Genomic DNA, 13,313 nt, shown 5'->3' with positions numbered 1-13,313 from the left:
CATTTGTGAAACCACCGGACTGTGAACCCAGTACACCTGTGGGCTAAGTTGGTATAATATTTCTTTTTCTTGCCATCTATTTGGGGATTTTATATATGTCATGGATGTGGGTGAGACTAACCAACGGCCACCTCCTATCTTGGGCCCACATGAAATGTATCTATTTCAGACCATGTTTTCTGGAGGCGCCTGTGATTACAAACTTGCTTTTTGTATATGACCGTATCACTGGTCCTTTCTGTTTAAGAAAAGATGCTAATTTTGTCTCCTAACTTGAGAGGTTTGGGGACGTCCCTGAGCTCAAAAAACCTTTGCAGAGTCGATAAACCGCCACAGGTGTGTCTCAGTGACTCTCATGAGGGCAGGCTTCGCCTGGCTCCCCTCTTTAATGTTATTAAACACTGTCACTTTTCGTTGAAGAGATGATTTCATTGTGCTGATTAGAAGCTGAGATCGGAATTCAGCGTGAACGTAAACAATTCCCTCCCCCCCCCCCATAGATCAAAGCTCGTTTTCTAATCATTAAGGGCTAATCCTGGAAGTTAGCTGGAGAATTGTTCAAATGTGGTCCATTTTGATCAAATACACACTGTGAGGCACTAAAGGAAAAGCATCATTTCTAGGTCAGCAAGTCCGAATGAAATACAAGGAGACAGACAGCACGGTATCCTGAAGGACTACCGTGGGGAAAGGATTGCCCCGGGAGAACATTAGTTAGCAAACACACTCAGGAGCGTGTCTTCACAATCGTAAATTAAGCAGCACGAGGGCCAGTTGGCGTGAGTGTCCAAGTTGTTCAGGATTTCAGCAGCACAGGGCACACGTACCATGGGTGCCACATGAAGGTTTCAAATTGTCTTTCATTTGTGAAAGTTGATTACATGATTAGTAGCATCCATGATACAATGTAACGAGAGTACCCTTCCTGCATTCTTCCAAGCTACTAAATATTCTTTTCATTTTGACATTGCAACTCCTGGCATTTCTTTCTAAGGAAACAATTGAAATGATGGGAAGGGGAAAAAATTATATAAATGACTGCCCAAAAATGCTCATAATAGTATTTTAATAGATTTTATTTTCTAGAAAAGTTTAAGATTATAAAAAATAAAATAAAATAAAATAAAATAAAATAAAATAAAATAAAATAAAATAAAATAAAATAAAATAAAATAAAATAAAATAAAATAAAATAAAATAAAATAAAGGAGAGAGTGCAGATCACCCCCGTAAACTCCTCAGCTTAGACACACACGGGCATGGGGCGCCGTTTCCCCTGTGGTTTGCGTCTTTTGTTTGTCTGGTCTGTTTCTTACACTCAGTGAGCTAACATCGATCCATTGGTATTCACTGAAGTCTGTACCTGGATTGGATTTCCTTCGCTGTTCCCTCACGCCCGCGCTCTGCTCCAGGACCCAGCCTGGACCCCGCGCTCTGCTCCAGGACCCAGCCTGGACCCCGCTCTCTGCTCCAGGACCCAGCCTGGACCCCGCGCTCTGCTCCAGGACCCAGCCTGGACCCCGCGCTCTGCTCCAGGACCCAGCCTGGACCCCGCGCTCTGCTCCAGGACCCAGCCTGGACCCCGTGCTCTGCTCCAGGACCCAGCCTGGACCCCGCGCTCTGCTCCAGGACCCAGCCTGGACCCCGCGCTCTGCTCCAGGACCCAGCCTGGACCCCGCGCTCTGCTCCAGGACCCAGCCTGGAGGCCACGTGACAGTTAGGTGTCTCCGTAGGCTCCCTTGGCTGGGACATTTCTTCGGACTTGGTTTGGGGTGACCTTGACCAGTCTGAGGAGTCCCGGTCGGGCACACTGGAGGGTGCTCCTCTGTTGGGACGTGTCTGGGGTGCTTCCCAGGAGTCCTCTGGGGTGGCGGGGGCACTGAGAGGGAGGAAGGCCACAGAGAAGTAGCCGTTTTCATCCATCGTCTCAAGAGTATGTGTACTTCCGACGGGACTCCTAGGGCCTCCGTGTGGACCTCGGCCAGCTGGCTGCCGCTGGCTGTCAGGTCTCTCGAAGGAGTTACCCCTCTCCGTCACCTCCCCCACCTCCATGCCGCCCTCTTTGAGGGGGGCCCCTCCTTTAGGGTGGGGTGTCTGTATGCATTTGGGATTCTTCTGCATGGAAGTGGATCTCTCCCCATTTGTTACCCACTCACTTGCTTCTCTATCAGGATGGACTCTCGGGTCTTGTCCTTCGTGTTGATTTTCCTGCTCACTTTGCTCCAGCTGTGACTGTGGGGGGGCTCTTTCCGTTGGCCCCCGGACCTCTTTGTCAGCCCACCCCCGCCCCCATGTGGCTTGTGTTTGTCCACGGGTTGTGGCACATCCTCAGGGTCTGTAACTACACGACACTCCAGGCTCAGCTTGTGCGTTTCCTGCCTGGGTCCTGGAATCGGCCATTTCTCCAGGGAGCCCTAGTTCGTTTTATTCCACAGGGTGTTAGAGCCCAAGGGGTGGGGGCCCGGTGTGCTTGTTACTCCTGGGGTGTCATTGGTGCCGGGCCTTCTCAGTAGACATAGCAAAGACGAGACGTGTGTGTGTGTATGTGCAAACGTGTGTGTGTAACCATCTATGTCTACTTGAAGTTAAGCAGAATATAGTGTTTTTAATAGCCTAACGTTGGAAATAACTAAATGTTTAGCAGTAAAGGAGGGCTACAACCATGGTATGCTAACTCCACCTTGCAGCTCTTTAGAGAGGCAAGTCTGGACACCATGGTAACGTAACACTTAACATTCAAAAGTCACACAGTCACCGTTCGAGCTGTACATCCACATGTGATGATTACATGGGTACGTGGATAAAAGCTTTAAGAGGAATCTGGAAAGACTGGTTAGATGGGTCACGGTTTATTCTGAATCTTGAGCTAATATGAAGTCAGCTTGGCTTTCGCAGTAGTATTTAAAATAGTCTCCCGGGTGTTCTGGCTTTGTTGAAGCTGACTAATGTCGGTGCATTTAAATTATTTTAAAATTAAACGAGAAGGCATTTGTTGTTATTTTGTTATGTCCGTTCTCGCCACACCTCTCCAGCCCCTCCTAGGATAACAGTGACCTCGTCCGTTCATTGACAAGAACCAAGGAGCAGGCCAGGAAAAGTTGGGCCGCTCACGGCCCAGAACCGCTTTGTGGGAAGAAATCTGTTAGCGTTTAAGGGAACGCCCTTCCCTAACGGCAGGAGGACTCGAACGTCCAGAACGCCTGTGTTTCCCCCCTCTGTTCTTTCCACTTGATCGTCCCAGGACACGCCGGGGATCTCTCTTCGGCTTCCGTGGTTTCTCAGGCCACACATCTTGGAGTACTGTTGGGATTTTCCAGCTGGGTCCTTCCTTAAACGCAAAAGGTTAAAAACTTATTTTCTGCGAGACTTTTCCAGCAGTCTCCTCAGATGCAGGTGGCCCCGTGTGAGGGGGACGTGATTGACGGAATAACCCCAAAGTGTCTCGTTTCACTGGGGGGAGTCGGCTCCAAAGATGGCAGGTGACAGGCACTGTCTGCTGTGTGGCCGGTGGTCCGGTGATCACAGCCCCTCAATTACAGCCCTCCGAGGGGCACAGGCAGCGGCCACGGCATAATTGTGCCTTTGATTAGTTGCTCTAAGTGGCCACCGTCGCCTTTGAAATACGATAGCACAATTTGAAGTTTTATTAAAAAAAAAAAAAACTATTTTGTTCTGGAATGGCTGAAAAAGATTTTGTGTTTTTTTAAAAAAAAAAGAAGTCCTACCAGAGCAATACATTGTATTGGAGAAAATTGAGAGGAAATGAGAGAAGAAAGGGGGGGGGGGAGAAGAAGAGACAACTGTTTTCCATTAGCGCCCGTTTCTGTCTCAGGAAGCCCAAGGTGGGCCTGCAGCCCCAGTGTGGCCGGCCCTGCGTGCGGAGGACACCCCTGAACAGACCGACGGGAACTTGACTCTCTCTTGAATGGGCATCCAGTCTGCCGTTGGGTCCTGTTTTGAATGGCAGTCGCGCAGTGATTGTGGTCCCTCGAACAGGGTTCCCTGCGGCACTGCGCCTTAAAAAAAAAAAAAAAAAAAAAGTATGTCTCGTGATGCCAGGAACGCAGCCGTCCACGTCACGATCAGTTTCTGTTTCCATCCTCGTCCTCCGCCCAGAAGAGAGTGAGGCCCAGAGGCCAAGGAGCCCGGTGTCATCTCCCAACAAGCCACCCCCCCACACACAGAACGACAGGCTCTCCTTTCTCAGAACGAACAGCAAACTCCACAATGACAAGAGGTATTGTCAAACTCCATAGCTTACGACGAGGTATTGTCATCTCTACCTGAGCACGAACCGAGCCGGAAGCCCACATTGCAAACCTGCAATAAAGAGTGTCGTCCCCCCAAAGTTCCTCTTGTCTGTCTCCGTCCCGGCGGAAAGGTTGGTGCCAGGACGAAACACCCAATTAGTTCTGGGTGCACTTGAACCCGCGTGCTCTGTTCTCAGCGTGTTTCTAGGCCAGAGGGAAACCAGCTCTCCGCCTAATTGGAACTTCTGGTTTTATGGCGTACCCCGGAGTTTTTACTTAGTTTTTATTTTCGCTGATTTGTGGAGTTCATGGTGTTTTTTCTGTTCGGCGCCCACGTTAGCCCACTGCGCAGGAGCCCTGGCCGCTTTGCAAATCCAAGAGCTTTTCAGAGAAGTCACCACGGTGGAAATCCTATTTGCTGGGATAAGAAAGCCATTATGAGGTATTAGAAATCGAATCAAAGTTTTCATAATTACGGGTCGATGACTTACTTGAGAGTTTTCTTCAGTTAGATTTTTTTTCCCCTGCCCCCTTCAAGCATCGAATTACAAAAAGGACACACATCTCACTGCCAGCTGGTTAACGACCAGCGTGTCTGCTTCCCGAACATACATCCTATATTTGCTGGGCCTCCAGTTCTGTTTCTTCCTCTCAAAGGCCCATTTCACGGATGTTTCGACGTGACCCCTTCTCTGTGTGGCTGCCTCTGGGAATCCCCATCACAAGCTTAGAATAGAGGGGTCACGTGGTGTGAGAATCTTCGGGGTTGCATCTTATAAAAAAAAACAACCCCAGCCTGACCTGTGGTGGTGCAGTGGATAAAGCATCGACCTGGAAATGCTGAGGTCACTGGTTTGAAACCCTGGGCTTGCCTGGTCAAGGCACATATGGGAGTTGATGCTTCCAGCTCCTCCCCCCTTCTCTCTCTCTCTCTCTCTCTCCTCTCTCTCCCTCTCTGTCTCTCTCTCTCCCTCTCTTTCTCCTCTCTAAAAATGAATAAATAAAATTTTAAAAATTAAAAAAAAAAAACCTACGTACTTTTCATAGGAGAACAGAACATTTACACCGTCTTCTTCTCAAACAAATGGACGTTCTACACGACCAGCACAAAATAAATCTCCAGTCCCTCACTTCACAGTGACACTGCCACCAACCAAGATCACGGTGATACAGGATGCATTAAGCTGGAAGGGATAGAAAACCATAGCAAGCCTGACCAGGTGGTGGCGCGGAGGAGAGGGAGTCACCCTGGGACACTGAGGACCCAGGTTCAAAACCCCAAGGTCGCCGGCTTGAGCGTGGGATCGTAGACAGGACCCCATGGTCGCTGGCTTGAGCCCAGAGGTCACTGGCTTGAAGGCCAAGGTCACTGGCTTGATCTCAAGGTCGCTAGCTTGAGCAAGGAGTCCCTGGCTCAGCTGGAGGCCCCCCTCCCAGTCAGTATGAGAAAGCAATCGATGAACAACCAAGGTGCTGCAACTAAGAGTTGATGTTTCTCATCTCTTTCTTCCTGTCTGTCTGTCTCTGTCTGTCTGTTCCTCTCTCTCTCTCTCTCTCTCTAAAAAAAATTTTTTTAATTAAGAAAAAAAAATCACAGTGGAATCCTTTCCCACCTGTGACAGTCCCTGGTGGGTGGGCCTCACATAAAGTGACCTGGTGTCAGCTGACATGCTCCAGTGAGCACAGGCCTTCCTCTTGGCACAAGCGACCTTTATACCAAGGGCACCTTCAAAAATAACTACCCCACTGAGGTTGCCGGTTCAAAACCCTGGCTTGCCTGGTCAAGGCACATATGGGAGTTGATGCTTCCTGCTCCTCCCCCTTCTCTCTCTCTCTCTCTCTCTCTCTCTCTCTCTCCCTCTCTCCCTCCCTCTCTCCTTCTCTCCCCCCCTCCTCTCTAAAATGAATAAATAAAAAATAATAATGATAATAATAACTTACAAAAAATAAAAATAAAAAAACAACTGCCCGTCTGACGTGGGCCGGGTAGCCCTCTCTGACCAGGCTACCACACGGCTTCCCTGAGGGGTACAGGTGTGCGCCTTCTGGAATGAACAGGGGTGGGGGGTATTCTGTTCTGAGACGAGGACATTCTTAGAAGTGACCGCCACAGCCTCTTCACCTCGTCCCCGCCTCCTCGGAGGTAAGAAGACCCTGTTAGTTCTCAGAATTGTCAGGCGGGGGCGGGGGGCCCTGCAGAGCCGCACCTGGCCAGCCCGCTGTCCTCGCTGGGACGTGACGTGTGCACTCTCGAACATCAGCAGGGCTCACGAGGCTTAGGGTTGCATCGTTTTTTACTCAGCTCCCTGAGAAATATTTATCTAGTCCACCAAGAGCGCTGTCTGAAGGAGACCGGAGGTGGCATCGGTATAAGCCACGGGTCTCCTGGTACAATGACAGGGGGCAACTTTAGGATAAAGCCCTGCTCATTTGAGCGTTCCAGCAGACTTACAGATATTTTTATTCCACTTACAAAGCGCTGGTCCGAAGGGTGTCGTGTTGGAGATCTGCTGTCTGTGGTTAAGTCCACAGACACATGATGCGGGAAGAAAAATATCTGTGTTTTGCTTAGAGAAACAAAACAGAAATTTTCCTTCAAAATAAAATTGTAAGTCACTTTGTGACTGTCGGGAGCTCGTGTGAAAAGCCGTAGCTTCCACCAAACAAGGTCGTGCGGAATAATTGGGCGTCGTTAACTCTAAACGATTCCAGCCACTCTTACTTAGCACGCTTTCCCTTTGAGGAGGCGGTGGCCGTTAGTCATTACGAGGAGGGGAGAGGATTACGCCACACCTCATTTGGTCAAGCGGGCACGGGCAGCCATCGTTTGTAACTACCAGGCTCCTGAAAGGAGCCTTCTGGGACTGAGCGTGCCCACCAGCCTTTCTGCTTTAGAGGCGTGGGTCGGATGGGCAGCAGTGGGAACCGGATGAGCGTGGGTGAGGGACAGCCGGCCCACCTGCCAGTCTGGTGACCCAGTCTGCCGAAACTGGAGCCAGGCATCAGCAGCACCACTCTCGGGAAGGGCTGTGTCCCATGGCGTCCCAAGTGCCTACGCCAGGACACGTGTCAACACTAACGCTCTCGTCTACCCGGGGTGACCGTGGTCACCTCTCTGTAATTCAGAGATTGCCTGATAAATCAGTGTCCTAACAGTACCTTCAGGGTGCACCGACAAGAGGTCTCTGTTCACTTTAGTGGGAGTTGCCTGACCTGTGGTGGCGCAGTGGAGAAAGCTTCAACCTGGAAACACGGAGGTCGCTGGTTCGAAACCCTGGGCTTGCCTGGTCAAGGCACATATGGGAGTTGATGCCTCCTGCTCCTCCCCCTTCTCTCTCTCTCTCTTTCTTTCTATCTCTCTCGCTAGCTCTCTTCCTCCCTCTTCTTTCTAAAATGAATAAAGTCTTAAAAAAAAGAATAAATAAAAAATGTTAAGGGTGAATTAACAATACTGTCTAGTTGCTGCTGTCTTACAGTTTGGGGGTGAGTCTCTGCACTGGCCCAACCAGGCCTTTTCAAAGTTTGGGTCCTTTTCATCCTCAGAACGTACCTTCCAAACAGTGTAACAAATGGTGAGATCCAGGCCTTTCTGTATTTTGTAATTCTCGGCCATCAGCCACGGGTTCCTCATGCCGCCTCTGGCTGTGACATTCACGTAGCAGCGTTGTGTCTGACCTGAGCTCACCATGCACGATTCGCCACCGTTGTGGGGAGGATGCCGTCCTGCTCGTGGCTTCTTTTCCCCAGGCCTGCGGACTCTTCTGCCCACCCGGGTCAGGGTTCAGAAAGTCCCGTGTGATTCGCTGGCCTGATTGCGGGCAGGCCCCTCTGGCCACCGTCTCCATGCAGGGTGACCGTCCATCGGCACCAGATCTGAAACGGCACGTCACGGGGTTTTATGTCCCTTGTGACCTGTGTTTGTGTTCTCAGACGTTTGAGATCAAGACAGGGCTGGGCCATCGGGCCGTCCAAGTCGCCGCGTCAGGCACGGTGACCGGCACCGATGGCCAGGGAGACCGCTGCCTGTCCGAGGAGCATGCTAGTCGAGCAGGAACCACTAGCACTGGGTGCACGCACACTCTGCAGTCGGTCTGATAACATGAGTGAGAAGAAAAAAATTAAAATACGTTAGCCTCTCTGTTTCACTGGAGGAAAGTATATTCCTGAAATTATTTCCTAGAAAAAATAATTACAATTCTTAATTAACACAGATTACCCAGAACATAGAGTGCTTTGAGCTGCTCTGTGCAGAGCCCCCCAGAATCACTGCCTGTTTCCGAGGCCCCCGAGAACCAGGGGGTCCTGCCGGCCTGCTGGCCGTGGTGTGTGGTGGTCGAACCAGCCCGGCCTCCAGCCAGCGGCCTCAGGCCGGGTCCTGAGTCTGCCTGCCATTCACATAGCAGTGTTGTGTCCGACCTGAGCTCGGAGCCTCTGTGTCCTTCCGAGGCGGATCTGGGTAGCCACACGGCATGTCACCCAAGATTGTTATCAATGACCACATGATTTTATTTTGTTTGTTTTTACAGAGACAGAGAGAGAGAGATAGATAGGGACAGACAGGAACGGAGAGAGATGAGAAGCGTCAATCATCAGTTTTTTGTTGTGGCACCTTAATTGTTCATTGATTGTTTTCTCATATGTGCCTTGACTGTGGGCCTTCAGCAGACCAAGCAACCCCTTGCTCAAGCCAGCAACCTTGGGTCCAAGCTGGTGAGCTTTGCTCAAACCAGATGAGCCTGCGCTCAAGCTGGCGACCTCGGGGTCTCAAACCTGGGTCCTCGGCATCCCGGTCCAACGCTCTATCCACTGCGCCACCTCCTGGTCAGGCTGTTTTTTGTGTTTTTTTTTAATTTATTCATTCTTATTAGAAAGAGGGAGGAGAGAGAAAGAAAGAGGAAAGAGAGAGAACAGGGGGAGGAGGAAGCATCAACTCCCATATGTGCCTTGATCAGGCAAGCCTGGGGTTTCGAACTGGTGACCTCAGTATTCCAGGTCGATACTTTATCCACTGTGCGGCCACAGGTCAGGATGACTGTGTTTCTTGTTGAAGCTTCTTGAACAAGCAGACTGAGAGCAATCAGTGCCCCAGGAGACAAACGCACAGATCAGGACCTTGGCATCAGCCAGGAGAAGTCCATTCGTTTAAGGAGGAAGAAGAAAAAGGCGTGACATTTTACCCATTAAAATTGATTATCAATAGGTTAATAGAAAACCAGACTGCGAGCTCAGTTCCTGCTTATCTGTCCCTATGGTAATGGGACACCCGAGTATGAAAAATGCACAGGCCTCGAGCAGGTGAGAGAGAGAGAGAGAGAGAGAGAGGAGACCCCAGCGCCCCCCTTTCCTTCCTGAGGGGTGCCCTGCCCGTGGTCTGCCTATCTATATGCAGATGTTGTAGGCAGAGGTAGGTTCACATGGGGAGCGCAGCCTCCGCTCTGTGGAGGTGGCTGCGTTCTGGAACGTGTGCATTACTGGCTAAGAGGCTCGAGCTCCAGCTACTGAAATAACTAAGCGCACGTCCCATTCTATGGACGCGCCTGTTACACCTGAGGAACCTGGTACTTATTCAGCGAACATCTCTAAAGGGAAACGTTTGCAAGCTGACGAGTTCGGGTCCCTGTCCCTACGACGGGACATGTCCACTGGTGGCTGCCCAGAGCCCCCTACCCCAGGTGTGCTCTTTCCTGGGACAGGCACCTTACAGACATTCCTTGAGGATGTAGAGATGAGAGACACGTCTCCACCAGTAAAAGATTAAATGTAGACCCATACACTGCAGAGGGGCTGGTTTAGAGATTACGTTTCCTGTTACATTGTTTACTTTCAAGCTACAAAGTAGTTCTTCGGTGTTTCAGGCTTCCCTGTTTCTTCCACCCTGAGCTCCCAAAGAATTACTCTGTAGCTTGAAAGTTAAGTTACAACTTAGCTTTTTCTCTTCAAGTCCAGTGACAGGTAAATGGCAGCTCATTCTTTTTCCAGTCATCATGTAAAATTTGCCTCCTAAGTATACAGTATTGCCCTGTTTCAGAATCCCGCCTGCGTCCTTCAAAGTCCTGATTTCGTGTGTATTTTATATTGTCACCCCAAAGAAATCCAACATGCCCCCAAGCACTTGGGCTTATGTTCCTGGGGATCCGGTCCTCACCCCAGGCCACTGAACTTGGCACACACCAGAGCCTACGTCGCACTATTTGAGGCCGAGTGTTTGGGCTCGAACCCCACAGCAGGCAAGAGCAGGCAGCCCGTCACTAGGCAGGAGTGGCCGGAATGAGAGAGCTGATCCCTGGCCAGTGCGGTGCGGGCCTTGTTTCTGTGCTGCGAGCTTCCGGCTCCCCTGTGGATGTGCCGGCACCTGCCCCCCCAGGTGAGCGCTTCCTGCCTGCCCTGAGCCCACGGTTATCCAGATTCCAGAGGAGTCTCACGGGGAGGTGTGACTAGTCTCCCTTCCTGGCGGTGGAAGTTGAGAGACAGGGCCTGATCCCACACCCACAGCCTCGTGGGTGGTTGTGAAGGTGTGGGGGAGGGGGTGATGAAGTGAGAATGTCTCCCTGAAGGAGTGTCTGGAGCATCGGGTCTGTGTCACCCAGCCAGCCACTGCACACAGTGTGAAGGTGGGTGGGCTCCTCCGTGGGTAACTCGTTCTCCGCAGGTACCTTGGTGCGTGGTTTCTCTTTCCGATGCTTTCTTCAGTGAGCTGAGCGCCCAAGGAGGATTTGTGTGCTCTTTGGGGCCCCCAGAGCTCCACCCAGAGCTCCAGCAGCCCCGTAAGAAGGGGCCTCCGTTCTTCAACAACAGCCAGGTGGTAGCAGAGATTTGCTGATGTGGGTTTCTGTCCAGCTCTGACCGTGGCGGGGTGGGGGTGCTGGTAACAGCTCTGGGTGTGCAAGCCTCCATCCACGCACACACAGGAACTGCTGCTCATCCCCCGGGGCCTCTTGATCTGATGTGCCACATTTTGCCAAATCAGAGGGCTGCTATATCTCCTGCAAGATGTGCCACTAGTCCCCAAGGAAGAGGCCAGCTCTGCACTGAGCGGGGAAGCCACGTGGGAAATCCAGCAGGCAGGGATGCGTGGACTTTGTCGGCCGGGGCGTCTGTTTGCTTCTGTGCAAACCCAGTGATTCTGGTGGGCACGCCGCCTCCGTCCCTGCCGAGTCTCCCCCCGCCCCCTGGGCCACCTCTGGAGGGGAGGGGGGGACAGACGCCCGCGTGTGGGGACCCACCGGCACCCGCCGCCCCCTCGGGAACGGATGGGTGGAGGTGACGTCACGTGCTACTCTGACATTTCTTTTCTCCCCTTTTCATTTGATTTCTTCTCCTTTTTGTTTTCTCTCTCTTCCCTCCCCCCCTCTGCTCTCGGGATGCAGCCAAACGCAAAGCATGGAAACTAAACCGTGTTGGTAGCCTGCGAAATATATACAGCAGCAGCACCAACACTGAAGGTAACGCCGCCCTTCCCCCCGGCCCCGCCCCCGCCCCTCACCACCCGCCAGTGCCCCCCGTGCGCACAGGGAGGTGCCACCGCCAGAGACGCATGCCCCGTCTTGTGTTTGCACGCACTCCCCTGGTCTTCCCATCCTTTTCTGTGTCGTGGTGGTTTTATTTCACCGTTCACATTCCTTTCAGCTTACTTAAATTTTGACCTTTTTCCTTCTGTCCTCAAGTCGCGATGTTTAAATTACTTCAGAAACCTATTTCCTCCTCTTTTTTTTTCCTTTATTTATTTTTTTGCTTTATACATGCGGGCACATCAATGTAATATTTCCCGAGTTATTACAGTTTCTTAAAAGTGTTAGTATCAGGTGTAATGATCTGTAGCCGAATACAATAGTGTGCCGTGACATTTAAGTAACAGTCTTAATTTGTTTTTTTGCGGACGCAATTCTCCATAATGCTTCCGTGCGGCTCCGATCCAGAGGCAGCCGGCCCGGGTCATTTGCATGGGCCGCGATTGCTTGTAAATTCAGTATATTGTTGTGTTTCGAAAGGTCGTCCGGTGCCAAAGTTCACAAATTGACTTGCGTTGCCTTTTTTTTTTTTTTTTCCAGGAGAGACAGCCGTCATTGCTTTTCTGTAATAACAGATTGAATTTACCCCCCACCTTCATTTGAACAACACAATTATAAATTGCCTTTTTTTCATGATTACAAATGCCAAGGGTCAGAATTATTCTGATGCCAGGCACAGGGAGACCGCCGTCCGCACCCAAGCCCTGGCGGCGGAGGCTGGCGGGCGCGCCTCCCGCACCATGCAAAGCAGGTCACAACCCAGCGCTCTTGGTAATAATGGGGGACTTTCTTTTTTCTTCTTTCACTTAAGTGCAAGCCAAATGGGTCAAGTAATCGCAAGCTCGCGCCCTAACACTAATTGACTTATTTGGGGATGATTATAACTGTAATATTTTTCTTAATGTCACTGTTTTCTGGGCTGTTGATTTTAGCGATTGCCGAGCGGTGGCATTAAATCTCTTGTAAATTTTAAATCGCACGGTATTTCTGTAAACACGTCCCTCTCTTCACATCCCTATCATTAACCTTTTCTGATTTATATCACTGCCCCTTTTTTATTTTTTATTTTTCTTCCTTTCACAATTGACTCTGGTCTCGCCGCTGAAAGCCCTGCTCTCGCACAGGGGAAAAAAAAAGAAAAGAAAAAAAGAATGACTCTGAAAAAACAAAACTATATTTTCATGATGCCTTGTTAAAGACCTATTTTCCAGCCGTAATTTTTTTTTTAATATTCCTCAAGGGGAAATCATTATCTGCTAAGGTACCCATGAAGCTTGGCCCCTGTGGTGTCTTCTTTCAAAGCATTCGTTCAAAAAAGATAAAAGGAGAGAGAAAAATAATAGCATTTTAGGAACAGTCCCATTCAGCATCGTTTTTGTTGTGTTTTAAAGGGTATTGAAATACTTATTCACCGCTTTTTTTTCTTTTTCTTTTTTTTTTTATTAGTGAGATGAGGGGGAGGCAGAGACAGACTCCCGCACACGCCCCAACCGGGATCCACCCGGCATGCCCACTGGCAGGCAGTGCTCTGCCCCTCTGGGGCCATTGCTCCATT

The 13,313-nt window shown here is 50.4% G+C and overlaps 1 protein-coding gene across 8 annotated transcripts in view; it reads left to right on the top strand.

Moving 5' to 3' along the window:
* AGAP1 (ArfGAP with GTPase domain, ankyrin repeat and PH domain 1) overlaps positions 1-13,313 on the top strand; it is a 520,801-nt gene that overhangs the window by 428,605 nt on the left and 78,883 nt on the right. Inside the window, exon 15 of one of the 8 annotated variants that reach the window (XM_066233631.1) lies at positions 11,618-11,692. The exons of the other annotated variants lie outside the window; for them this stretch is intronic. Within the exon in view, the coding sequence (XP_066089728.1) occupies positions 11,618-11,692 (75 nt within the window). The remainder of the gene's footprint in view (positions 1-11,617; positions 11,693-13,313) is intronic. 8 annotated transcript variants of the gene reach the window in all.

This window comes from Saccopteryx bilineata, chromosome 5, assembly GCF_036850765.1.
Source record: "Saccopteryx bilineata isolate mSacBil1 chromosome 5, mSacBil1_pri_phased_curated, whole genome shotgun sequence".
Taxonomy (NCBI): Eukaryota; Metazoa; Chordata; class Mammalia; order Chiroptera; family Emballonuridae; genus Saccopteryx; species Saccopteryx bilineata.
The sequence above is the reverse complement of the archived record's forward strand: the minus strand, read 5'-3'. Positions and strand labels throughout refer to the sequence as shown.